General features: G+C 52.8%; 1 protein-coding gene across 1 annotated transcript in view; it reads right to left on the reverse strand.

Moving 5' to 3' along the window:
• Window positions 1-1,733: 1,733 nt before the first annotated feature.
• RCOR1 (REST corepressor 1) overlaps window positions 1,734-24,668 on the reverse strand; it is a 104,499-nt gene continuing 81,564 nt past the window's right edge. The window contains exons 4-12 of the mRNA XM_081099647.1: window positions 20,697-20,749; window positions 19,149-19,310; window positions 18,125-18,243; window positions 15,622-15,700; window positions 12,031-12,225; window positions 7,533-7,610; window positions 7,288-7,345; window positions 6,596-6,825; window positions 1,734-4,559 (exon numbers count right to left, since the gene is read on the reverse strand). Of these exons, the coding sequence (XP_080955773.1) occupies window positions 4,518-4,559; window positions 6,596-6,825; window positions 7,288-7,345; window positions 7,533-7,610; window positions 12,031-12,225; window positions 15,622-15,700; window positions 18,125-18,243; window positions 19,149-19,310; window positions 20,697-20,749 (1,016 nt within the window). The 3' untranslated portion in view covers window positions 1,734-4,517. The remainder of the gene's footprint in view (window positions 4,560-6,595; window positions 6,826-7,287; window positions 7,346-7,532; window positions 7,611-12,030; window positions 12,226-15,621; window positions 15,701-18,124; window positions 18,244-19,148; window positions 19,311-20,696; window positions 20,750-24,668) is intronic.

Consider the following 24,668-nt stretch of genomic DNA (forward strand, 5'->3'; position numbering starts at 1 on the left):
AAAAGCCGGAGTCTGGGCTTTAGGAGTGCCTGGGGGTGGGGGTAGGGGTGGGGCAGCCGGCAAGCAGACGGTGGGGTGGGGAGAAGTGGGAGCTCTGCCCTCTCCGAGGAAGGAGGGAACCACCTTCCCAACCTCCAGAACCCCTGGGCCCTGCAGTCTGCCCAGGCCGGTGCGGGGGAGCCAGCGCGGATCACTCTCAGCCTTGAGGCCCGAGACCCGCTGCCACCACCTGCTTCCTCCAGGACTGAGCGCGTACACCCCCAAGTGTCAGAAGACGCGGTCCTGATGGCGCCCAGCCGTGTGCACTGGCCCGGGCCTTCCAGTCCAGCGCGTCTCGGGCCGGGCTGCGCGGAGGGCGGTGAAGCGTGCCCTGGAGGGGAATGAGGGAACCGTGTTTGCGTGGACAGACATCCTCTGGGAAGACAACAGCGGAGGGAAAACGTCATGGTCCAGAGGCGTGGGCGTTATTCCCAGAACAGTGCAAGGCATCTGTAATTACATTTATTCCAGGGATGAAAAACTGGAATTTTATATTGTTGCATATTTTGAAATTTTTTGGGTAAGATAAGGGAACTATTAGGGGTTTCAAAGACCAACCTTTCGGCTCATGACGATAAAAGCCAAGTCCGCGTGTGAAGGGTGCATGAGCGGTTGATGGGGTCCAATGAGGCTCCACCACCGAGCAAGGAGCCCCAGCCCCTTCTCATTCGGAAACAAGAGGCCCGCGAGCGGAGCAGAGCCCAGCGGGACGGGTCTGGCTGGTGGGGAGGGAAGCTAGTGAAGCAGCCAAGGGCGCTCTCTGCTCTGGGCAGGTCGTTCTGCTTGGGCCGAGGGTGGTGCTACGCTCCATATGGAGCCGGTAAAAGGACAAGAAGCCTTCAGGACTCCCGAGGCGGACGGTGGAACCACCACTGAAATCGCTGCTCTCCGTCATCCTACAATGAACCTGAAACAAGACCTATACGCCTTTTTGGCCAAAGGGCCCAAACCATGAAGAACACAGTTGGTGGCAATGCCGTTACCTGCAAAGCAGAGGAAAGACCCTCTGGCACACGGTTCGGTGGCTTGAAAACGAACTCATCGATGGCGTAATGGTAATAACTTAAGAAAGTGTCATGTTTAGTTGTGGAATACAGGTTTAGAGCTATTTTATAAATTTGGGATTCAGATATGAATATAAATAAAATAATGCATAAAAACAGAACAAGAGCTTGAATCCTGGGTCCTAGGGTTCAGCAAGAGGAAGGCGGCTCCACCTCCTGTGCCCCGGCAGGTCCGGCCAGTGGGACGCACTGGTGGCTTATTTTTGGTGCACGGTTATACCAACAGTACATCTGATATTCAGAAAGACAAAAATAGGGGGGAGTAGGAATTTAAAGTGACAATGAGCACACTTACAGGCGCGTGATATTTGAGGAAACTTTATACACGCAGGAAACTGCTTACTTTGTCCTGCAGAGTCAAGTTGTAAACCAATTGTGTTTTCATACTCATGTTCTGATTAGAGGTTTGTGAGCATCAAAGGGTCTTACAGGTTAAAAACTATCAAAGCATTTCACGGGACTGGCGTCTGGGTGGCACACACAGCGAGCCCGCTCAGTGGTGCCGCCCGACCTCGGCTCCTGGCCGCGCTCACCAGTCCCGGAGGCGGCGGCTCCCTGGGTAAGAGCTACATTACAGAACTGATCACTGTTTCAAACCAGCCAGCACGACATTCAAGTAACAAGGTGTTTCAATGGAGAAGTGAGAAAAACTTTACCTAACACTTTACACAGCTACATAAAATTAAATAAAACAAACTTTTAATGCATATGTAATACAATTTATATCTTTTAGGATTTCTAAACTAAAACTATCATTTGTTTCAATGGTACTATATTTTGCACAATAACTTATACTTAGGAGAAATCTTCCACAAAAATAGATATAATTATGACATTCACATTGATACTCTTTAAGACAAGCTGAGGGAACACGGTCTGACCTCCCACCCCACGCACACCTGTGATGCACCGAAGTCTTGATATGTTTAAAAGGGTCTTCACATCGGTAAGACCAGTCACTCGCTGTCAGCAAGCGGTTTCTTGCATTTACATCATTGCAGAGACAGTGTAAGAACAGCGGAGCACACAGTGCTCTCTTAGGTGTGACACGGGCGGAAGCAGCCAGGCCAAGACGACGTCACTTCCTTCTGGCCAATGGAAACCACGGGCCCCTTTTCCTCGGAGACAGAGCCCATGTCAGCTGTGGTGCCGCGGGAAGACTAGTGCGGTGGTGCCGAAGCAGGTGAAGACCAAAGAGCACGTGGTGCTGAGCAAGCCGAGACCTGGTCCTGCCTCGCTGCAGGACGGGCACCGAGCTCCCTGCGGCCAGGGACCAGTTCCCAAGGAACACAGCCTGGGCCAAGGGGAGGACAACCTGCTGGCAGAGGGAGAGCCCCTGCAGGAGGCCCCTGCTGCCTCAGGAAGGAACGAGGCCGGGGAGGAAGGAGGCCGGGAAGAGGGAGATCAGGGAGGAAGGAGGCCAGGGAGGAGGGAGGCCAGGGAGGAGGGAGGCCAGGGAGGAAGGAGGCCAGGGAGGAGGGAGGCCGGGGAGGAAGGAGATCAGGGAGGAAGGAGGCCAGGGAGGAGGGAGGCCAGGGAGGAGGGAGGCCAGGGAGGAAGGAGGTTGGGAATGAAGGAAGCCGGGAGGAAGGAGACCATGAGAAGCAGCAAGGAGCCTAAAGCCCCTGCCCAGGCTGTGTCCCTTACTGCGATGTGCAAAAGTATGACCCCTCCCCATGGTCCCCTGCGCTTGCAATGACACAGCAGGCCTGCGATGCAGAGAAAACCAAGCGTGGGTGCTTCCTAGTGTTATCTCGCTCCCTGCCCAGGCAGGACCGTGGCTGGACTGCCCTCTGCCTCCCGACTGCGCTCACCTGCATGGATTCCCAGTGCAGGGACAGAGGCGGCGAGCTCAGAAAGTCCCATCTTACTGCCCCTTCCGAACGACCTTTGTCCAGGTTCCTTTAAACAAAAGGTCCAATTCCAAACAAGCTATGATTCTAGCTGACCCTCTTCCTAAAATCAGCTGACTTAAAAAAGGCAAGGTGCTTGCGTCAAAACACATCCAATTTTAATTGCATATTTCAAATTCTTAAGAATTGCTTCCGCGCCTTAAAGCCTCGCGCTTCTCTTTTTTGGTATCGAAAGCAGGAAAGTGTTCACCTGGCGGGAGGACCACAGGCAGCTCCTGCAGCGGCTCGGCCGCCAGGCTCCCCCAGCCCGCAGCAGCTCCGGGCGCAGGGCAGCAGCGACGCTGGGAGCCTCAGGACGCTCATTAGAAGTTTCACTTGCTCCCAGGCCAACCAGAGGCAGTGCACCCGCTGCGGCTGTGTGCTCTCCGTGGGCTCATCAGCACCGGCCACCTGCTCCCGCCTCGCTCTGTGCTACGCTGTGGGAGAGGGCGGGGCCGTGTGGCCTCATTGGGGCCTGAGGACCAAGGGGTGTGGAGTGACAGGGAGAAGCCAGGCTGCCCAGGATAAGGGGAGCAACGTGCACTTTTAGAAACCCTCCCGGCTACTCTGTTCCCGTGTGGACTGCGTGCCATCGAAGCCTGCCCCTTCAGGCCGGCGGCGGCTCTCACACCCGGTGGTGTCATCTTTGGCAAGCAATGGACGTGACAGAGCTACGACGCTGAAGCAGAAACGGGGCTGAGAATGCGCGGCCCGAGGAGAAGGCACCAAGTCCAAGTGTACAAGCACCAGTGCAGGGCACGGACCAAATCTCCTGGAGCTGTTTGGGGGGAGCCGGGAAAAGAGGGCGGCATCCATCCCGGGGCTGCAATGCTGAGAGCTGAAGGCAGAGGATGGACTCCACGTTCCTTTCAAGCTACGTGTCCAAAGAGAGCTGCTGCGAACCAGCTTCCTACCAGCCGGGAAGGCAGAAGGAGAGGTGAACGCCAACTAGATTCATCAGCCATCATTGCACCTGCTCCGGGGAACAGGATCGAATCGGGGCGTTTGGCACGATGAAGGGGACAGTGCAGTCTGCACACACGGTGACATCAGAAACATGATCTCAGGTGGGGGCCTCCGAACGGAACCGGAGACCCCCCAGAAGGCCAACAGGTCCAGTTGCTGAGAACGACATGATGCACAGAGGAGCGATCCAGGCCATGCAGGAAGAGGCGTGCCTTCCAGTCGGCCACCTGCTTGGAAGCTGCGGACGGATGGGGAGAGCTGCCATGGGGGGCCCGGAGCTCTGCCTGGGGAAGCGGCCCCAGGGCCAGGGCGCCGTGCAGCCACGAGACCCCAGCACGTAGACCGCGTGAGATGCACGGAGCTCTCCGGGAAGTGGCGCCAACATGGAGGAACGAGCAAAGAGTTAAGGCAGATGTAGCACAGGACCGGAAGTGTTGCTGTTTTTGGTAATAGCTGCTTGTCCACAGATGTGAGCAGATGGCTAGGTGAAGCCTTGTCATACCTGATGTCCGGGAACACAGACGCCCATACCACGTGCGGAAGCTGCCTGCGTTTCTCAGGAGGCAGATGCATATCTGACGTCAAGAACAGAAGCAGCCTGAGGAAAGGAGAACAAAAGAATCAGCCTGGCTGGCGTGGTTCAGTGGCTGAGTGTTGACCTTTGAACTAGGACAGTGGTCAGCAAACTCATTAGTTAGCAGAGCCAAATATCAACAGTACAACGATTGAAATTTCTTTTGAGAGCCAAATTTTTTAAACTTAAACTATATAGGTAAGTACATTGTTATTAACTTAACTAGGGTGCTCCTAAGGCTTAGGAAGAGCCACACTCAAGGGGCCAAAGAGCCGCATGTGGCTCGCGAGCCGCAGCTTGCCGACCACGGAACTAGGAGGTCACAGTTCAATTCCCAGTCAGGGCACATGCCCAGCTTGCGGGCTCCATCCCCAGTGAAGGGCGTGCAGGAGGCAGCCAGTTGATGATTCCCTCTCATCACTGATATTTCTATCCCTCTCTCCCTCTCCCTCTCTGAAATCAATAAAAAAATATTTTTTTTGAATAAAAGAAGAACAAAGAGCAGGAAACTATGCAAATGGCTTGTTCTGGTGTCCTGCAAGGAGAGAGGTGGACCTGCTGGCTGCCCCGTACACAGCGGGCACAGCAGATCTCCTGGGGCGGGCCCGGGAGGTGGCTGCACAGCGTGGCCCCTGCAGCCAGATGCCCGGCTCAGAGCCTGGCTCCGCCACTTTCCAACTGCCTCCTTGCAGGATACACGCAGGCACGGAGCCCGCCACACAGGACAAACAGAAGCCGGCCAGGGCAGCGAGCGCGTGCTCAGCGAGGGTAGCGGCTGGAGGCTGCCAGGCTCCTGCTGGGACAGGACACCTACGACCCTGCAGATGGCAGGACCCGCTTTCACCGCTGCCCCAGCATTTCTCCACTCTCCGCTCCGTTTTCAAGCCGGATGCCCACCTCAAACCTCCAACCTAAAGATCCCTTGTAGGCCCCACTCCCCTCATGGTGTCTTGTTGCCAGGAAACAACAGCTACACATCCAGAAGCTGCACGTGCACCCGTTTAGGGCGCTCAGGTCACGGGAGGGCTGGGCGTCCATCGCAAGCCTTCTCCAAGCGACAGAGCCCCACCGCCGTTCCAGCGCTTGCCCTGCCCTTTCTGACACGCCCAGCCCCGGGCCCACCGCTGGCTCCTCAGCGAACCCTGGATCTGAGCAGCCCAGACCCGGGGCTTCCCCACCTTCTCAGTCTGCAGGGCCAGTGCACGGAAGAAAGCTCTCTCTCTTGCAAACGCGCATGTCCTGTCCCCAGGAAGCGTCCTGAGTGGAGTCCAGGACCAGGAAACGAATGTGTGCTGCGGGGCAACCGGCACGGGACGAAATCACGGCCACAGATGGAGAGGCCTTCACGCCGCTCGGAGGCTGCTGTGAGCCAGGGCTGCACGACTGGCCGGGACCCTCGCATCGGCCACACTTCCTACAGGGCCTCTCAGTCTAACCAGCGGGCCAGGCAGCACGCGCTGCCCACACGCCCGGACACCGCCCCACTCGGGCGGGAGCCTCCGGCTGCTCCCCGCTTTCAGAGGAGAGCACAGCAGCAGGAAACAGGCAGCGCGGCATGCCCATGGCTGTGGGAGGCTCTGAGGAGAAAGTGACTTTCCTGGTAAAGCCCAGCCAATCGGGAAGTGACCGGTGCAGTGAACAACGCCAATGAGAAGTGATGGCGACGACCGGGCATCACTGCCTGACCACCACCCTGGCCATCCCGCCAACCACTCCAGAGCTGCCCCCGTGGACGCAGTGAGCCCCGCCCCGCGGCCGCGCAGGACGCACAGTGAGGCGGCGGCACCGCTCGGGGCTGCGCTCCACTCCACGCAGAGCTCTTCCCGTGCTTAGAGAGAAGCTGGGGGTGTGGGATCGTCTGTGGCAGGAAACCACAGTCAAATGAGGAATTTGTCCAGGGATTCAAATGTAAGGAACACCCAGGGACAAACACCTGAATGAACTCCACACACAGATCATGCCTGTACAGGCTAAAGCCAAGTTACTGGCTGATGAGACCAGGAACCTGGCCCTGGTGCGTGGGGACGTCAGCAGCGGGGCCAGCGGGAAGGGAGGCTCACCTCCTCCTCCTCCTCGGGGACCTTGAGAGCATTGTCCGGGGACTTGACGGGCTTCTGGCCGCTGGGCCCATTGGTCTCTTCCTTCCCATGCTCCGCCTCCCATTCTTGTAAAACTTCATCTATGTTGAAGCGGCGTCGATAATTTACGAAAAAGTTTTTCACTTGTACCACTGATTTGTTCCCAATCACATCCGAGATGGCCTGGAAGTCCCGGCCGTACTTCCTGATGGCTGGAGAGAACGCGTGTTTCAACACAGAGAACCGAGGAGAACCCCACGCTGAGGCCTTCCTGCATCCAGACGAGGGAACCCACAGGCTTCACCCCGGGCCTACCCATCCCAGACCAGAGGGGGTGGTCTAGCCACACCCAGACAGCTGACCCGAGGCCAGGGCGACCCTGCCAGCAGACGCCCCGTGAACACTGGCCACCCAGCAATGATTGTGGGTGTGGACACTCCGCCCCCATCCTCTAGGGTCCCAGGACTACAACACCCCGACCTTAAACCCCAACACTCAGTCTGCTAAAATGAACTTCTCACACCTGTACCACTTACACCTCCACTCTAGCTTCAATCTTGTGATGTGGCTGAAAGTGGCCCCCCGGAGTCTGCTTCCACGCGAGCAGTGCGCTGGGCATGGGGCGTGGGGGAGCTCACCAGTCTCTCCTGAAAGCTCTCTAGAAGAAGCCATACCTTGCACGGCGAGCAGCTGCTCCTCTGTGGTCCAGCGCGCGTTGCACTTCTGAATGACCTGGACACCCAAACGCGTCATGTCAGCACGCCCACCACCCACCCTTAGGAGCCACCCACCCTTTCCCAGGCCAGGCTCACGCCGGCTCGGCTTATGAAGCCATCACATCTTTCCCCAAGAGGGTGAGAGGTGCGCACTGGGGACAGAGCGCAGGGTGTGGCCTCTGTGATGACGCTGACAGTCCTACCTCAGGAAGTCGGTACAGCTCAATTCCACCGTCGAGTTTTTCTTTGAGAGCACTGTTGGTCTGTTTAATGTTCTGAATCTAAGAGAGAAAAAACTATTATCCTATGTAATAAAAGCCTAATATGCAAATTGACCAAACATTAGAATGATGGTTCACTATGACACACACTGACCACCAGGGGGCAGACACTCCAGGCGGTGCCCCCGATCGCCCTGCTGGTCACCCCACAGATCAGCCCTGATCACCGGCCAGGCCTAGGGACCCTACCTGTGCACGAATTTTGTGCACTGGGCCTCTAGTTTTAAAATAAAAAACTCTGAAGTAGGGTGTGGCGGACTAGTCCACAGGCAGCGGGCACAGTGGGGCCCTGCTCTGCTCAGCAGGCTCTGGGCTCTGCGCCCGCAGGAGAAAGTGGCAGGAGAGTGATCTGACATCAGTTAAGTGTCCAAGGCACGAGTCAGTGACACTAAAGAGAACCTGGACGGTGCTGGTGGCTCCATGGCTTGTGGGAGAAAGAGAAATGGTCACTGGTGCGGAGAAGGCAGTGCTAATAAACAGTCCTGAGGGTTCTTGCTCCCTCTCCCTTCCTCTCTCTGAAATCAATAAAAACACCTTTTAAAAAATATTTCCTTAATTGTTTAAGCTGCTGTTGGTCAGGTTTTCTGTCATTTCCAGGTGAACAGTTCCCTGACATACAACCAAACACGGGCCCCCAGATCACCTGCCACTGAGGCCGGTGCGCCTGGCAGGAGCGTGAGGCTGTGGGCGGCAGACACCTGTCTCCGCCTCAGCAAGTCAAACTCGAAGCCCGCTCTCTTCGACCATGTGAATGAGGAGCCACCTTTAAGGTAAAAAGCCCTGCTCTTCTCCTGTCTACCCCGCCACAGCACCAGCAGCACTGCGGAAGAGGGGTGCAGCCGCAGTGGGCAGGGAGTCCCGCAGAGGAAGGGCAGATGCACCCGGGAGCCCACAGCCTGATCGGGGCAAGCGCTTCCCATGCAAGCAGAGCTCCCAATGCCCCGAGCTGTGGCCCTTGGCTGGCGCCCCGGAAGGTGGGGCGGCCCTAAGCTGGCACCCCGGAAGGTGGGTGGCCCTCAGCTGGCACCCCGGAAGGTGGGTGGCCCTCAGCTGGCACCCCGGAAGGTGGGTGGCCCTCGGCTGGCGCCCCGGAAGGTGGGCAGCGTGGACTGTCCTCCTCTCTGAAAAGAGGCCTGGGAGGCTGAGTGGTTCTCCTGAGATTAGAGTGCAGCTGCGTCAGCAGCACACCAGGAGCCATGCCTCGGCCCGGGCCTGCTGTCCTGGGCTCGCTCCCTCCTGCACCACAAGGCAGGTGGGCCTCGGACCCCACTCTTCTCACCCCCGAAAGTGAGAGCCGACCTCCTATTAGACCTTCAAACAAGTCAAAGCAGCAAAAACTAAAGTAAACCCTCAGCCGACATCTGCCTTGATCTTGAATTCCGGACAGAGAGAGAGGAGGGCAGAAAGGGGAAGCGCAAAAAAGGCAACACTAGGCTACGCAGGTGAAGTTCAGCTGCCATGTCCCAGGCAAAATTAGATTCAGACAACAAACACGCTACTTCTCATGCCAGCATCCATGGTGAAAAGGGTTACATTTTTTTTTCTTTTTATTGATTTGCGAGAGGAAGAAAGAGTGAGGAGGCAGAAAAGGGTTAATTTAAAAAACAATGTCCTTTACAAGAACATCAAAACAGCGCTAAATATCTAGGAGTGACTCTAAGGAAGGGCAGATAAGACCTACACCCTGAAAACAACACAACAGAGAAGCCAGAGGCCGCGGTAAGCATGGGCTATTTCATGGGTCAGGTGGTGTTAATTCTCTACTTTGATCTATAAATTCAGTACAATCGCAATCAAGACTCTAGCAGAATTATTTTCCTGGAAATTGAGAAGATGATTCTAAATTTAAATGGAAAAGGGCCGTGAATGGCCAAGACAATCCTGGAGGACTTGTACTACAGACCCCTGCCTTACACTCTCCCTCCAGACAGTACTGCTGTGAAGGAGGACAGACAGACAAGGAGCGGACAGGACACCCGCACTGACCACCGGAAGCTGCAAGGACAACGAAGGCCCCTGCCCTGCAGCACACGCAGCACACGGCTCACTAGGAACCCGCACGCCACGCTGGCCTGCGCAGAGCAGCACACACAGGAGAACCTCCGGGCAGACTGACGTCCAAACTGTAAGAGGCTTGGACAGATACAGGCAGACAAAAGCAAGCAGCCCACCTTCTACCCCACACAGGGATGCACCCGGCATGGGTTAAAGACTTAAAGCTCAGACTTGAAACCGTAAACATTCTAGAAGAAAACATAGGCAGTAAAAACTCGGACATTTCTCGTAGCAATATTTTTTCTGCTATATCTCCTTAGGCAAGGGCAACAAAAAGAAACAAAAAGAAAAAATAAACACATGAGACCACGTCAAACTGAAGAGTTTTTGCACAGCACAGGAAACCATCAACAACATGAAAAGACAGCCCACTGAATGGGAGAACATATTTGCCAAGGATATATCTGATAAGGAGTTAATAGCCAAAATTTATAAAGAACTTTGAAAAAGGCAACTGCCTTATGACCCAGTGATTCCTCTTCTGGGAATTTATCCAAAGAAACCCAAAACACTAATTCAAAAGAATGTATGTATCTCTATGTCTACTGCAGCGTCATTTCCAACAGCCAAGATGTGGAAGCAACAAGTGTCCATCAGCAGGCGAGCAGCTAAAAAAGCAGTGGTACATGTGCACAACGGGATACTACTCTGCTGTAAAAAGAATTTTTTTTTAAAGAAATTTTTTACCCTTTGCGACAGCATGGATGGACCTGAAGAACATCACACTAAGCGAAATAAGTTGGTCAGAGAAAGACAAGTGCCACATGATTTCACTCAGACGTGGGATTTAAAGCGCAAACTGAACGAATAAGTAAAACAGACTCAGAGAGAGAGAGAAGGCTGACAGCTGGGGGAGTGAATGGTTGGGGAGGGAGACTGAGCAAAAAAGAAAAAAAAATAGAACTCATGGGCACGGACAACAGTGTGATGATTGAGGGGGTGAAAGGGGATGAGTGCAGGGATGAGGCATAGAGGGAATAAATGGTGATGTTTGAAAAAAATAACATAAAATGATAACATTTTTAAAATGTAAAAGGCAAAACAACACTAGGATCACATGCCGGAATATCTTCCTTACCTCAGGAAGGCTGTTAACAGACTCAAAGAGCACTAACCATAGAAGACAAGAGTGAGAAACTGGGCGACTTCAAGTTAAGAATTTCTGTGACTCAAAAGATACCATGCAGAGAGTGAAACGCCTTAAAACAGAAACGGACGATTTGTGCCCCCTCTTCCCGGGCCAGTTCGCAACGCCTTGGGACATTTCTGTTGGCACAGCGGGTGCGGGGCACTGCTAGCATCTGGTGGGTGAAGGCCAGAGACGCTGCCGGCACTCGCTCAGGCACAAGACAACTCCCCACAGAGGAGAACTACAGCCCACATCTCGGCAGTGGTGATCCGGGGGGAATCTCGCACTGCAGCCCACATCGCACCAGTGGTGATCCGGGGGAACCTCACACTGCAGCCCACATCGCACCAGTGGTGATCCGGGGGAACCTCGCACTGCAGCCCACATCTCGCTGCTTTCTGTGCATACCCCCTACCCCAGCAATTCCACAAGGATACACGCACAGTGCAAGGGTCACACAGAAGAATGTTCACGTCAGGATTATTTGTAATAGCCCCAAATGAGGAACCCAGACATTTACCCAGCAGTGAGAAAGAATGAGAACCACGGCTCTACACTACATGGATGCTCTCATGTTACATGAAAACCAGACATGCAAGAAACCACATCATGTCATCTATAGATATAAAAGCCTAATATGCAAATTGTCCCCTTGGGAGTTCGATTGCTCCCTATGACGTGCGCTGACCACCATAGTGCAGTGTGGAAAGAAGGAAGGCCCGACTGGCAGCCGGAAGGCCCCGATCGGCCCTGATCGCCGGCCATGCCTAGGGACCCTCCCCGTGCATGACTTTTGTGCACCAGGCCTCTAGTTTTTCTATAAAATCCAAAAGTGCATCGCAATCATTGGTGGTGTTGAAGTCAGAATCGTGGCCACGCGCTGGAGAAGGCGGGGTGAGCAAGAGGCACGAGTGGAGCAGGCGCTGCTGTGCTTGGGGTGACAGTCATCGGAGGGGACGCGAGTGGGGCTTCAGAAGCAACGGCCATTTCTTGGCCCAGAGAGAGGTTAGCTGGACGTCAGTGAGCACACACACACACAAGCATTTATATGCACACACTTGACATCGACTTCAAAGTGAATTCAAGAAAAGGCAGTGAGCCAGTACTAAGATCTTCCGCCCAACTCCTTAGGGCAAGTGCCCTTTGGAGGTGTGTGGGAGGAGAGCACCCGCGCGTGTGAACAGTGACTCCCCCCCCCCCCCAAGGCCTCGTCAGCTCCCCAGTTCGGGCGGGTACCTGGCGCTTGATGGAGACCAGCTCCATGTCCAGCTGGCGCAGCACCGTGGTGGCCGCGGTGGCGTTTGCAGACACGGCCTCCACGTCTTCTTGGGAGAGGAACATCCCTTTCGGAGGTTTCCTCTTGGCTCTGTTCTTGGCTTGGGTGCTATGCTTTTCTTTCTTGATCTGAGGGACTGTCTCAGCAGGGGGCACCTGCACAATACACAGATTTGGATGTATGTGACACCAAAAACCTTAAAATGCCAAATGGACAGTAAACGCGTATTTCCTCACCACGGCTCCACACAGTCCATGACAAGCACCAGGCTGCATCGTCCCCGCACCTCCCGTCCTAACAGGGCGGCAGGCAGAGACTTCGGCTGCTGGGCTCTGCCTGGACGCCTGGCAGAGGACCCACTCCCTGCCCACAGCTGCACCCTCACTCTCACTCGGAGGCTCTGATAGCAGCGCCTCAGCTCCCTGCAGTGACAGGGGGCACCTGCGCGCTGCGCTGCCCACAGAGGGTAGGAGCTGCTTGTCCGCACAGGCCCCACCGTACACAGGGAGGGAGGGATGGGGGGGAAGAGGGAGGGAGGGAGGGGAAGAGGGAGGGAGGGGGGGAGGGAGGGAGGTTGGTTGGTTCAGCATATGTATAAAGATCCATTTAAATTCTTTAAATCTTTATACAAGTTTAAAAATATACAAACTTCAATATGAAACTGTGACTTTTTACACATTTTTTGGGGGAATCACATTTAACTTTTAGAGCAATTGTGCCCTAAAAATCTCCTTCAAAAAATATAAGCTGTCATTGAACTGCACGGCTGCTGCTAATTTTTTAAGCGCTTTCTCTCTGAATCCAAAACCTGCAGAAATGAAGTACAGTGGAACCTTGGCCAGGAAAGGCAACGTCTCCCTGTTAACCCTTTTAAGAGCAAGAAGTGTATGTCTTTGCTGATAAACTGAGAATATCTTCACATTGTGAGACCAAGCTGAAGGCCATGCAGACTGGCAGCGGCAGTGAGTCCCGCAGCGGGAGTAGAGGCCCGCGGCCCCGCAGTGAGTCCCGCAGTGCTAGCAGAGGCCACAGCGCTATGCTGTTCAGCAAAGACCTCCGATGGGCAGCGTGTCTGTTTTAATAACACTTAGGCGTGTAAACTATGATTTAAGCATTTTTCTTTTTGACTCAGAAACTAAGCTATATAAATAAGAATTACAGAATTTAATATAAAATCAACCTTTTCTCTTCATTTAAAATGTTCCATTGAAGAACCTAATAGACAGTGCGACAAAACAAAGCTCACTATGCATTCCCAGTCCGATCTGATTTCTCAGACAGTCTTAACCGAACTAACCCCTAAAGCAATCTTGTTATTTGGGCTCATGTAAATTGCTGGCAGAGTGCCATTGGGAAAGAATGACTAGTTTCCCATTTGGTGATATAACCAGACCAAAGAAGCCTTAAAAACATATCTAGAACACTTTGACCCAACTGTCAACATCCAGAAATTAACTGTAATGGGGAAAATTAAGTGCACTAATACTTAGTTATGAAATCAGCATTGTTTATGACAGCAAAAAGCAGGGGCAGAACTGTAAAAACCCACGAGGATTAATTTCCTCCATTATGGACGCGCTGTATGATGGACTAACACACAGTTGTGAGGGGAAGCACAGGACTGGCTGGATGTCTGTGAGGAGGAGTCTCCGAAAGGTCGGGGCCTCTGGGGGCACTTGGCCCAAGGCGGCAGCCCCTGCCCTGACTTCTCCGCAAGTCCGATCCCCTGGGGTGTTTTGCTAGAATCTCTGTTTAGTCTTTTAAGACCCGGCCTTGTAGAAGCATGAGCTTTCTCAATCAGCCTGCCCTGCTGATTGTATCTAGAGGTTAATTTTAGTCCAAGCTGTTGTGACAATAAAAGCCAAGGCAGCAATAGCCAAGCAGTACCTTAGCCGCTCTTTCACAGAAACGTGTATTACAGTCATCATTCATCTGTCGCTCGGGGTCTGCCGGTCAGCCCCGGCACAGTTGTGTATACAAATGTATTTGACATAAACAGAGTAAATTTGAAAGGTTATAAAATTTATATGTAGATAAAGATCAAATTTATATATTTTAAAATAAATATTTACACAGAACTAAGTATATAGGCATATACTTAAAAACATTTTAAAAATATTTTAATTGATTTCAGAGAGGAAGGGAGAGGGAGAGAGAGAAACATCAATGATGAGAGAGAATCATTGATTGGCTGCCTCCTACACGCCCCCTACTGGGACCAGGCCTGCAACCTGGGCCTGTGCCCTTGACTGGACTCGAACCCAGGACACTTCAGTCCACAGGCCGATGCTCTATCCACTGAGCCAAACCGGCTAGGGCTACTTAAAAACATTTTTTAAAATTTTATTTGAGAGCGAGAGAAAGGGAGAGGGAGGGAAGGAGGGAGGGAGGAAGGGAGTGGGAGGGGGAGAGAGAGAGAGATCGATCGATTTATTGTTCCACTTATTTATACATGCATTGGTTGATTTCTGTATGTGCTCCAAGCAGGGATAAAATCTGCAACCTTGGTGGATAGGGACAACACTCTAACCAACTGAGCTACCCAGCGCCCACACACTCCTTACAGAGGAACGTGTGAATGGTGACTATGGTGTAAGTGGTTTCATTTTCTCCTTTTGGTTAGCTGTATTTCGTACTTTGTCCATAAGGAGCACATGGTACTGGTGTCATGTCAAGGTTAGGCCTGTCTAGACCCTTCTACTTTCCTGCCTGAAGCAGCGTTCAGACCTCAGAGCCTGTGAGACAGAGAACCTTCGAGTTTAAGAAACTGCAGGCTCTGCCTTCAGAACAACCCCCGTGATTGCCAGTGAAGGTCCTGCCCACAGTGGGGCCAGCACCGCAGCCTGAGGGCCCTGTGGCCGGCCTGCTGCAGGCAATGCTGGATTGTGGGGTTCCCCCAGAGCTGCGGAGCTGGGGTTTCCTCGGAGGGCCCACAGTGCTTTAGTCAATGTTATGAATGGACAAAACAATGCCAGACTGCGACCCCCATTTCAAAAGGCTAACTTCCCAACACCCCCCTATTCTTAGTGGACAGGTTATAAAAGTCGCCCACAATGGTGGGGTTTTGTGAGGCAGGCCCCTGAATCCAAGCACTAAAAACCTCCGGCATATGCCTTTCACGATGTGAGCGATTACACTTCACCGTGGGAGGCCCAGCTCGTGACCTGCGCTGTTGCTTCTGAGGAAGGAGAGGAGTGTGGGGAGAGGGCGTGACAGCGCGGGGGAGCCACGGGCCGAGGGGAGCTGCGCCCTGGCCTGGCCTCAGGAGCACCCCTCTCTGAGGCGCTGAGCCAGCGCGGGAAAGGTGGCAGCGAGGACTCCGCCAGACACACTGTCACTCGTCACTGCCATCTTTCCTTCAAGACTTCCTTGACTCATGCTTCCTGGCGAGCACAAGGCTAAGTTTGCCAAGGCCCGGTTATTATTGCTCAAAATGCCTAGCAGGACGCCCTGTGCCACAGAGCAATTACTGCCTCCGGAGAGTAAGAGAGGGGAAGGGGTGTCTGCTTGTGAACGAGCAGGAACATCTATTTGCCTAACGGGGAAAATACCTCCTTTTTGCTCTCCTTGTTCTGATCAATCTCAAGGTCAATGGGATTGTTTCCATTTGCTTCTTCCAGTTCATCCTCACTGAAAGACAAAAAAAGTGACTGAAAGGTTATTCGGTATTAATTACTTAATATACAAATACATTGATATGACATGAAATTAGTATGTTTTAAGACTCTGAGATAAAAACATTTTTACAATTCAAATAAAATACCAATCCCACAGTTCCTTTAGTCTAAATGATTAAAATCAACTATTGAAATGGGTTTCTAACTCCCAAACTGGCCTACAACCCTGTTGCTTTATATAAAGTATTTTTTCTCAACTGAAAATATGAAATGTAAGACACTGACTTTATTTCCCCATAATTATCTGGTGGAGAACTGGGACCTGACCGTTAGGCACAACCAAGAATGTTCACGCGTGCAGTGCCTCTGCACAGGGACCGCCTGCCGCCCGCGGCCCCGGGCGAGCACAGGGCGGGCTACGGGCGGGAGCAGCTGGGACTTAGAGTCAGTCCACCCCACCGAGGCCCTGGCTGCCCGTCCCTGCAGCCGCTATGTAAAGAGGACAGAGCTCGCCGGGAAGGTCACTAGGAAACTAGAAGACAAGGCCCAGCAGCCTGCCCACTAAGGCCAAGATGGCGCGGCCAGAGAGCTCGGGTTTCCAACAGCCACATCCCACTTGCATCCAGAGACCACGCCCCCTTTACCCCACTCCCCTCTCTATCCCCATCCTCCATGGCCCAAGGTGGCACAAGTTCTGGCTGAGGAAAGAGTGTGAAGGAAAGAAAGAGCCTGGGCTGAGGGTGCTCTGCCCCCGTCCCCGCCCTGGCACCACAGCAGGTCCCAGCAGAGACAAGCCGGGCCCCTGCCCTGGCGGGCGCCTCCTGCCTGCATCCTGGGGAGTGACGTGCCCGCCGGAGGTGGGAGCAACATACCACCTGGGGCGTCATTTCACACTCAGCACAAGTCCCAGCCTGTTTTGGTATTTAATGCTGCTTTCAGTGGGTAGACTGCATCTGTCTGCAGTAATAAACCGACCTTACACTCAGTGCACGAGACCTGACATATCACGGAAATAACGATGTCCACGCAAAGTTGCTGCCACGCTGAAGACACTCGGTAGGGAGGCTGGCCACCTCTCTCTGTCATGAGGAGTGCTGAGCAGACGCCGACATGCCCCCTGTGTGTGCTGGAGACCAAGCCACAGCAGGCGCCTTGAGGTCAGCGCGGGCGATGCTCAGCGTTGCACATGTCACCCGGGAGCCAGGCGGGCGAGCTCTCCCGGAGAGCTCAGCTCTCAACTCGTTCCCACGTGTTGTTCTCTCTCATTTGAAATCATAATACTCTTCTGAGATGGGGCCAAATTACCACTAGTTTACAAAAATAATGTATTACGCAAAATGTGGAAAACGTAATTTTAAAAAGCCGCCTATATTACCACCAGCCTCACCCAAAGACCACTGTGCTGTGTGCTGGCGCCTGGCCCTGAAGCGCCTTCCTTTGCAGCTGAGGGGCCGGGGCCAGGGCCTTCCAGCCGAACGAGGTGCCTACGCCCGCGTGGCCACTCCCCCTGCGCTGTGCCTACAGGGGCCGAGGACCTGAGGACAAGACGCATCCTTTCACTAAACTCGCTGTGAAACTCGCGTTCACTAAGAAACCATGAAATGCTTCTCTCTCACTCACGCGTGCAAAACAGTCAAAAGGGAAGAAGCACTGGCATCTAACACACCGAGCACAAGCACATGCCAAATGCATCTGTGCAAGCACGGCAGGTAAAGCTCCACCCAGAGCCCTGGCTGGTGTGGCTCCGTGGAGAGAGTGTGGGGTGAAAGGTCCCGGGTTCGATTCCAGTCAAGGGCACGTACCTTGGTTGCAGGCTCCTCCCAGGCCTGGGCCCTGGTCAGGGCGCCTGCAGGAGGCAACCAACATCGATGTTTCTCTCAGCCCCTCTCCCTTTCACTCTCTCTAAAAATCAATGGACAAATATCCTCGGGTGAGGAGTAACAAAAAAGGTTGATTTAAAAACTACGCCCAGGAAAGAACAGATCCCTGCTATTAAAGAAGATGCCCTGGCGCAGGCCCAGTGGCTCAGGTGGTTGGAGCGTCATCATCCTGATACACCAAGATTGTGGGTTCGATCCCTGGCCAGAGCACATACAAGAGTCCACCAATGAATGTATAAATAAGTGCAACAACCAATTGGTATTCCCCATCCCCTCTCTTTCTAAAATCAATTTTTTTTAAAAAAAAGCCGCCCTTAAGGGGCATGAAAGAATGTGTGGGGAAGCTTCCTGGCACGAGAGTGGCGAGAAAAGTGCTGCAGGAAATGCCACGGTGCGTGAGCACAGCGTCAGCAGCGAGGGAAGCATGTTGTGAGTCTGGTTCCAGCAGGAAGGCCCTGGGGGAACGCAGCCACGACTCGCGTGCATGTCCACCAGCTCACAGCGTTCTAGCGACTCCGAAGGTCCCCCGGGGGGGACAGCATCCAGGCGCCACTGACCTTTCCTCCCGCTCTCGCTTCTGCTTGCGAGCGTGGCGATCCATCACGCTGGTCTTAGTCCTCGTCTTCTTCCACGAGTAGTAAAATTTCACCAGACTCGCTATCGACTTGTCAGGAAGCTAAATGTAAGAAAGAGCTGACTTAGATTTAAAACTAACCTGTCAGAATCAAACGTGCTTAGATCCACTTATAGGGTCACGCTCACATCCTCAGAAATGTCATAAGTCACAGCCCCTCCACAACAAGGAGAATCATGAAAGGTTCTTCATACATTTTCAAATGACTAAGTGTGACTGTAAGCGAAACGGCAGTTTAAGATGAATCCGTTTCCACACACCTCAAGTTTCTAACATAACTTTTGGGGACCTTTAAAAAAGCTCATTTGAGCCCTAATGCAACGTAGTGGGAGCCCACCCAGCAGCACTCTAGAGTGTGAGAGATAAGCAGCCCTTCCCTGGGAGGCAGACCCCATGGCGCCATCTCCTCAGTAACCGCAAGAGCCTTCCCTAACCTTCCCTAAACCTTCCCTAGCCTTCCCTAACCTTCCCTAGACTTCCCTAACCTTCTCTAACCTTCCCTAGCCTTCCCTAACCTTCCCTAGCCTTCCCTAGCCTTCCCTAGCCTTCCCTAGACTTCCCTAACCTTCCCTAGCCTTCCCTAACCTTCCCTAGCCTTCCCTAACCTTCCCTAGCCTTCCCTAACCTTCCCTAGCCTTCCCTAACCTTCCCTAGACTTCCCTAACCTTCCCTAGACTTCCCTAAACTTCCCTAACCTTCCCTAACCTTCCCTAGACTTCCCTAACCTTCCTGGCTCGAACAAGGGGGGTGTCACGGCCCTCAGGCTGGGAAGTGCCAGGAAGTGCTCCCTACAGTAATCTGCAGCCTCGTGACCCCGCTCCCCCCTCCCAGGGGGAGCCTAAAGGGAGCTTTCCTGGAATGAGGCCTCCTGCCTCAGTGCTAGATACCCCTGCCCCCGGGTGCGCTTGGGTGGTGGTGGGTGGGGCCCTCAGGTCTCATCTACTTACCATCTGTTGGATTCTATGGAAAGTTTTCCCGTGGAAACTAAAGGCTTGCTCAAACAAGACTTTGTCTTCCACAGTCCACTCGTCGGGGAAGGGGGTAAAGTTGGGCAAATCAGCCAAGGATTTCTCAATGTTATGCTTGTGCCAAAAGAGCATCCCAAGAGCCTAGAAAAATAGCATCAGTGAGATTTTAGACCAAAGATGTGATCATCACGTTAAAATGGAGACGAGGCTGGCAAGAGTGCACACCTTCCCTCCCAGACAATGAACAGCCGCGTGGAGCCGCTCCTGCTGTCACTAACTCTTCACCCCACGAGCCCGCAATCAGCAGGCCCACCCCCCGCGCTGCTCAGGTTGGACTCGGAGGCCCTGCCTCGCCACAGAGCCAGGAAGCGGCTCTGGCACCTGTGCGCCTGGTCAGGCTGCCTCCCCAGAGCACGCCCTGCTGTTACTCCTCTGCCCAAGGGCCAGCACAGCCCGCTGGGGGCTCAGTCGGCTGCAGCGCCGTCCTGGCACCACAAGGTTACAGGTTCGATTCCTAGGACACAGACCCAGGTTGCGGGCTGGAGTACATATGGGAGGCACCCATCAATGTTTTTCTCTCTCCCTCTCTCTCTGAAATCAACAAAAACATATCCTCAGTTAAGGGTTGGGGGAAAATAACCCCGGCAAATAGGAATACATGAGAAACAGGAGAGGGAGCTCGGGACTTCCCTGAGGAGTGTCCTGCATCACAACTCTGAAGCGAAGACTATCATGCTTTTGAAGATCAGAATCCTTGAAAACCATACAAGGATATTTTGCAATCGATCACCCAATCATGTTTACACTCTCTAAACAGAATAAAAAATGGATGAGCTTTCTGGGTAACTCATGCAGTTCATGAGCAGGGTTAGAACAGGAGAAGCACACATTTCTTGCTTTGAAAGATTCTGGAACTACCTTATTATAGTTGCCTTTTTAACAGTTCTACCAGGATAGAATAATTACAAATAAGGCCAAGGCTGTAAACAAGAGTGCAATTCTAATTGGAGTCACTGGTATCTTCAGTCACTAGGGTAAGTGGAAAATGCTAGCACCGTACAGGCTGTAAAATCTAGATTGATGCCAGGAAAGCACTAACCCAGCTTAGCGTGCTCACTTTAAAAGCAGTGATTAGAAACTTTTAAAACAGCCTTTGAACAATTTTTAAATGAAAGCCTTAGCCAAATTTTACACCTGAAAGTGACTCAAAACAATTAACATTAAAACACGATAGGTTTAAGTGTGGCAGCCTGAGTCAGGAAACACCATCAACAGCCACAAAATGACAGCTCACATGGTCACGTAAGAAAGCATGTGCCCAGCGTCCCGCACCGCAGCCTCCTCTGCCCTGCGGCCCCGCGGGACTGACCGTCCACCGCCACCCACCTCGGGGCTTCTCGCACGCTGGCTCCCGGGCGGTGCGGGGGGGCCAGAGCCCCTCTGCTGAGGGGACACGGCTGCTCCCCCCACACACCTACTGGCTCGCTCCAAAGCCCATTTCTAACAACAAAAGAAACACGTCATTACCTGCTCCATGTTGTAGCCGTGCTTCTCCTTGGCGATGGCGATGTACTCGTCCACTGAAAAACAAGACAGGCGTGAACAGGGCCGCAGGCTCCGGCTGCACGCCCAGGACAGGCCGCGCGGGGCCTACAGGCAGAAGCCCCGCAGGACTCGCTGAAATATACTCAATATTAAAGCCCTTATCTCTGGATGGCAAAATTATGACTCTCTTTTCTAAACTTGGTTCTACTTATTTTCCATAAACAAGTATTTCTTTAGTACCTGAAAAATAATTATTTATAAATAAAAAAACATTAAATTGGGGTTTGTTTTTAGTAGCCAAGGCTACAGAACAAGCAACCTATCACTATAGTTTAAAAAACCTAAGAGATGAGTGATGTGAGCCAGTGTCTGGTATTTGCTTTCAGGCACTAAGAAAACTGACCCAAAGATGAACCTGCTTCCACCTTATATTTTCTAGTCTTTTCTCCAGAAAAATCAGGCACTACTCGTCTATAGCACTTCCTTATATTATCCATGTGTGACTTCTCTATATAAATTACAAAAATAACACAAGCTCAAAAACACCACTAAGCAGAACTGTATGCAACAGCGACATCCCCACGGCCCCTGACCCCTGTCCCGAGGCTCACTCGGTCCCCACGGCCGCTGACCCCCGTCCTAGAAGGTCAGTTAGTTTCCCGAGAGGACAACTCGAGGCTGGGGGCCAGGCCCCAAGAGCTGCGCTCGCCCGGCTGCAGGGAGCGCGCAGCCTGGCACTGCGCAGTCAGGCCACAGCCCTGGCTCCCGCTGCGGCAGAAATGAAATCAGTTTTGAAAAAATAATTCAGACTTCTTTAGTGTGCACCCTAACACCAGAGAAAATGTTTCTCCACTGGCAGAGGGAAAAGGCCAGCGTAACTCAAACCGTAACTACGCACGGTGCAGCTCGCTGCTACGGCAACTCGGAGCATCCACTCCCTTCCTTCACAGCCAAGTCCGCACAGACTGGCTGTCACTGCGCTCGCAGCAGGAAAACTCCAGGCACCGGAGACTCAGTGAACTAAACCAGCGGCCGCCAACCTTTCGGAACTCACGGCCCACCGGTTGGCGCCGCTGAACAAAATGACCTGAGTGCAGTCTTGGTGAGCACGCAGCAGGGACGGCACTTTTCTGCCTACATCCAGCTCTGCGAGCCACAACTGCCACACCACCGCCTCCCTGGGCCCAGCGTTCCCTGGGGCCTTGCCTCTAAGGGAAGGAGAGAACCCTACCACCCCAACGCCTCAGGCGCAGTCCCCGGGGCCTCGCCCCTAAGGGAAGGAGAGAACCCTACCACCCCAACGCCTCAGCCGCAGTCACAGTCACTGCGGGCAGGAGTGGAAGTTACCTTGTGAAAGAATTCTATCTGACACCCTCGGCAAAACACACTTGGTGCATTCTCTTCATTGTCCCCAGCTCCAAGAAAGATTAGCAAACAGCTGATGAGTGGGTGCTGGGAGCTGTGGCATGCAGGGTATGGGGGCTCCTTTCCCAGCAGGGCAGGGGCCGGGTTAGCCCTGGGGAGGAAGGCACAGGTGGAGCCGGCTCTGACTGACAGAAGAGGCCTGGGCAGGGGTGGACACTCAGCACTGCGAGTAAGGTGGAGGTCGCGTCCCTTAGCAGCTCCCCGGCCTCCCCAGCACATTCAGAATGAAGAGCGTCTGTACAAGCAGTGCTGCGGACTGGCCTTGCCTTCCTAGCCGCCCTGTCCTCAGCTCCTCCTCTACTCATCAGGCCCATGGCGACCACCACCGTTTCTGGCACCCTGACTCCCCACCTCCCTGACATGCCAGTAGCTGCTGGGAGGACATAATGAAAATGAAGTGTGAATTTTCAAAGCCTCCCTCGACTCCCTTAAGCAAAACTAAGCTTTCAGCCTAAGAAAATAAAATCCACTCACAAAGGATGACCAGATATGAAACAGGAAGGGAGTGAGGCCCTGAGGCAGGGGGTCATCAAGGAAGGTGTGATCAGGGCGAAGTCCATGAGGCTAAGGAGCCGCCAGGACATGTCCTGGGGCCTGGGCCTTTGCACCCAGTGCCCTGCCCTGTCCTGTCCTCCCCAGGGCGCAGGGGTCAGTACTGGGAGCCCCAGGAGCAGGAAGCAGCAGACTTGCCTTGTGCGACTTAGCTGAACCCTAGATTGTCTGTCAGAAGCAGAACTGCTCAGAGCTAAGTGCTCTCTGCTTCAGAAGCAGCCTGCCATTGCATAATGCAGTGTTTTTAAAACTTGAAAATTCCCATGGAAACCACCGAGGAAAATGGTCCAATCTTAAATGATGATGCATAAGACATACATCACTCTGATCATTTAAGGAATTACACAGACTGTACATATCCTTTGCTTTGACAAGTACTTAATGTTATAGAAAGCACAGGTGACTGAGTTATGTTTTGGGGGTAACATCACTTAAAGATAGTGTGCATATGTGTGTGATTCATCAAGAAAATTTACAAGAAACCAAGATGGCGGCATAGGTAAACACCGGAGATTGCTGCCTCGCACAACCACTTCAAAAATACAACTAAAAGACGGAACTGACATCATCCAGAACCACAGGAAGGCTGGCTGAGTGGAAATTCTACAACTAGAAGGAAAGAGAAAAGCATACCGAAACTCAGAGGAGGCGCAGTGCAGAAGAAAAATACTAAGGTGCGGAGGTGCATGCGGAGCGGGCTGGCGGCTGAGGGCGCAGTTGTCTGTTTCAATCAGGAGGGAGTCTCAGGCTCTGAGCTCCAGCTCCAGATGAGTCTCTGGGGACCCAGACTCAAACGGGAGAAGGGGACTGTCTGGCATCGGTCGGAACTCGAGGGCAGCTTTCTCTCTGAGGTACTTACAGCAATTGCTGGGACACTGAGAAGCAGAGCCTCTGAAGGCAGGACTGAGAGCAGCCATAACTGCTCGCTCTGCCCGCCCTGTTGATCCCCGGGGACCCGCCCCACCCAAGCCTTGCACGAAGGCATTTGCTGGATAGCCTCAGGCAGAGGCTAGATTAGCACCTCCCTAGAGATCCAGGACAGAAGTTCTCCCACTGCAGACACAGCTGATTCTCACAGCCAATTGCCCTGGAGGTCAACCCCCCCCACCCCCCCAGTGTTACCTACAACAATCAAGGCTTAACTACAACAAGACTGCACAAAGCCCACAAAGGGGTGCACCAAGAAAGCATAAAAAATGCGGAGACAAAGAAACAGGACACAAATGACAGAAATGGAGGAAAGCAAACTGCTGGATATAGAGTTCAAAACCACACTTTTAAGGTGTGTCAAGAACTGTCTAGAAGCCGCCGATAAATTTAGTAAGGTCCTCGAAAAGATTGGTGAGACCTCCGATAAATGTAGTGAGATCCTCAAGAAATCTAGTGAGACCCTTGATGTTGTGATAAAGGACCAACTAGAAATTAAGCATACACTGACTGAAATAAAGAATATTATACAGACTCCCAACAGCAGACCAGAGGATCGCAAGAATCAAGTCAAAGATTTGAAATACGAAGAAGCAAAAAACACCCAACCGGAAAAGCAAAATGAAAAAAGAATCCAAAAATACGAAGATAGTGTAAGGAGCCGCTAGGACAACTTCAAGCATACCAACATCCAAATTATAGGGGTGCCAGAAGAAGAGAGAGAGCAAGATATTGAAAACCTATTTGAAGAAATAATGACAGAAAACTTCCTCTACCTGGTGAAAGAAATAGACTTACAAGTCCAGGAAGCGCAGAGAACCCCAAACAAAAGGAATCCCAAGAGGACCACATCAAGACACATCATAATTAAAATGCCAAGAGCAAAAGACAAAGAGAGAATCTTAAAAGCAGCAAGAGAAAGAAACTAAGTTACCTACAAGGGAGTACCCATACAACTGTCAGCTGACTTCTCAACAGAAACTTTGCAGGCCAGAAGGGAGTGGCAAGAAATATTCAAAGTGATGAATGCCAAGAACCTACAACCAAGAT

The sequence above is a fragment of the Myotis nattereri genome, assembly GCF_964212035.1.
Source record: "Myotis nattereri genome assembly, chromosome: 1".
Classification (NCBI taxonomy): Eukaryota; Metazoa; Chordata; class Mammalia; order Chiroptera; family Vespertilionidae; genus Myotis; species Myotis nattereri.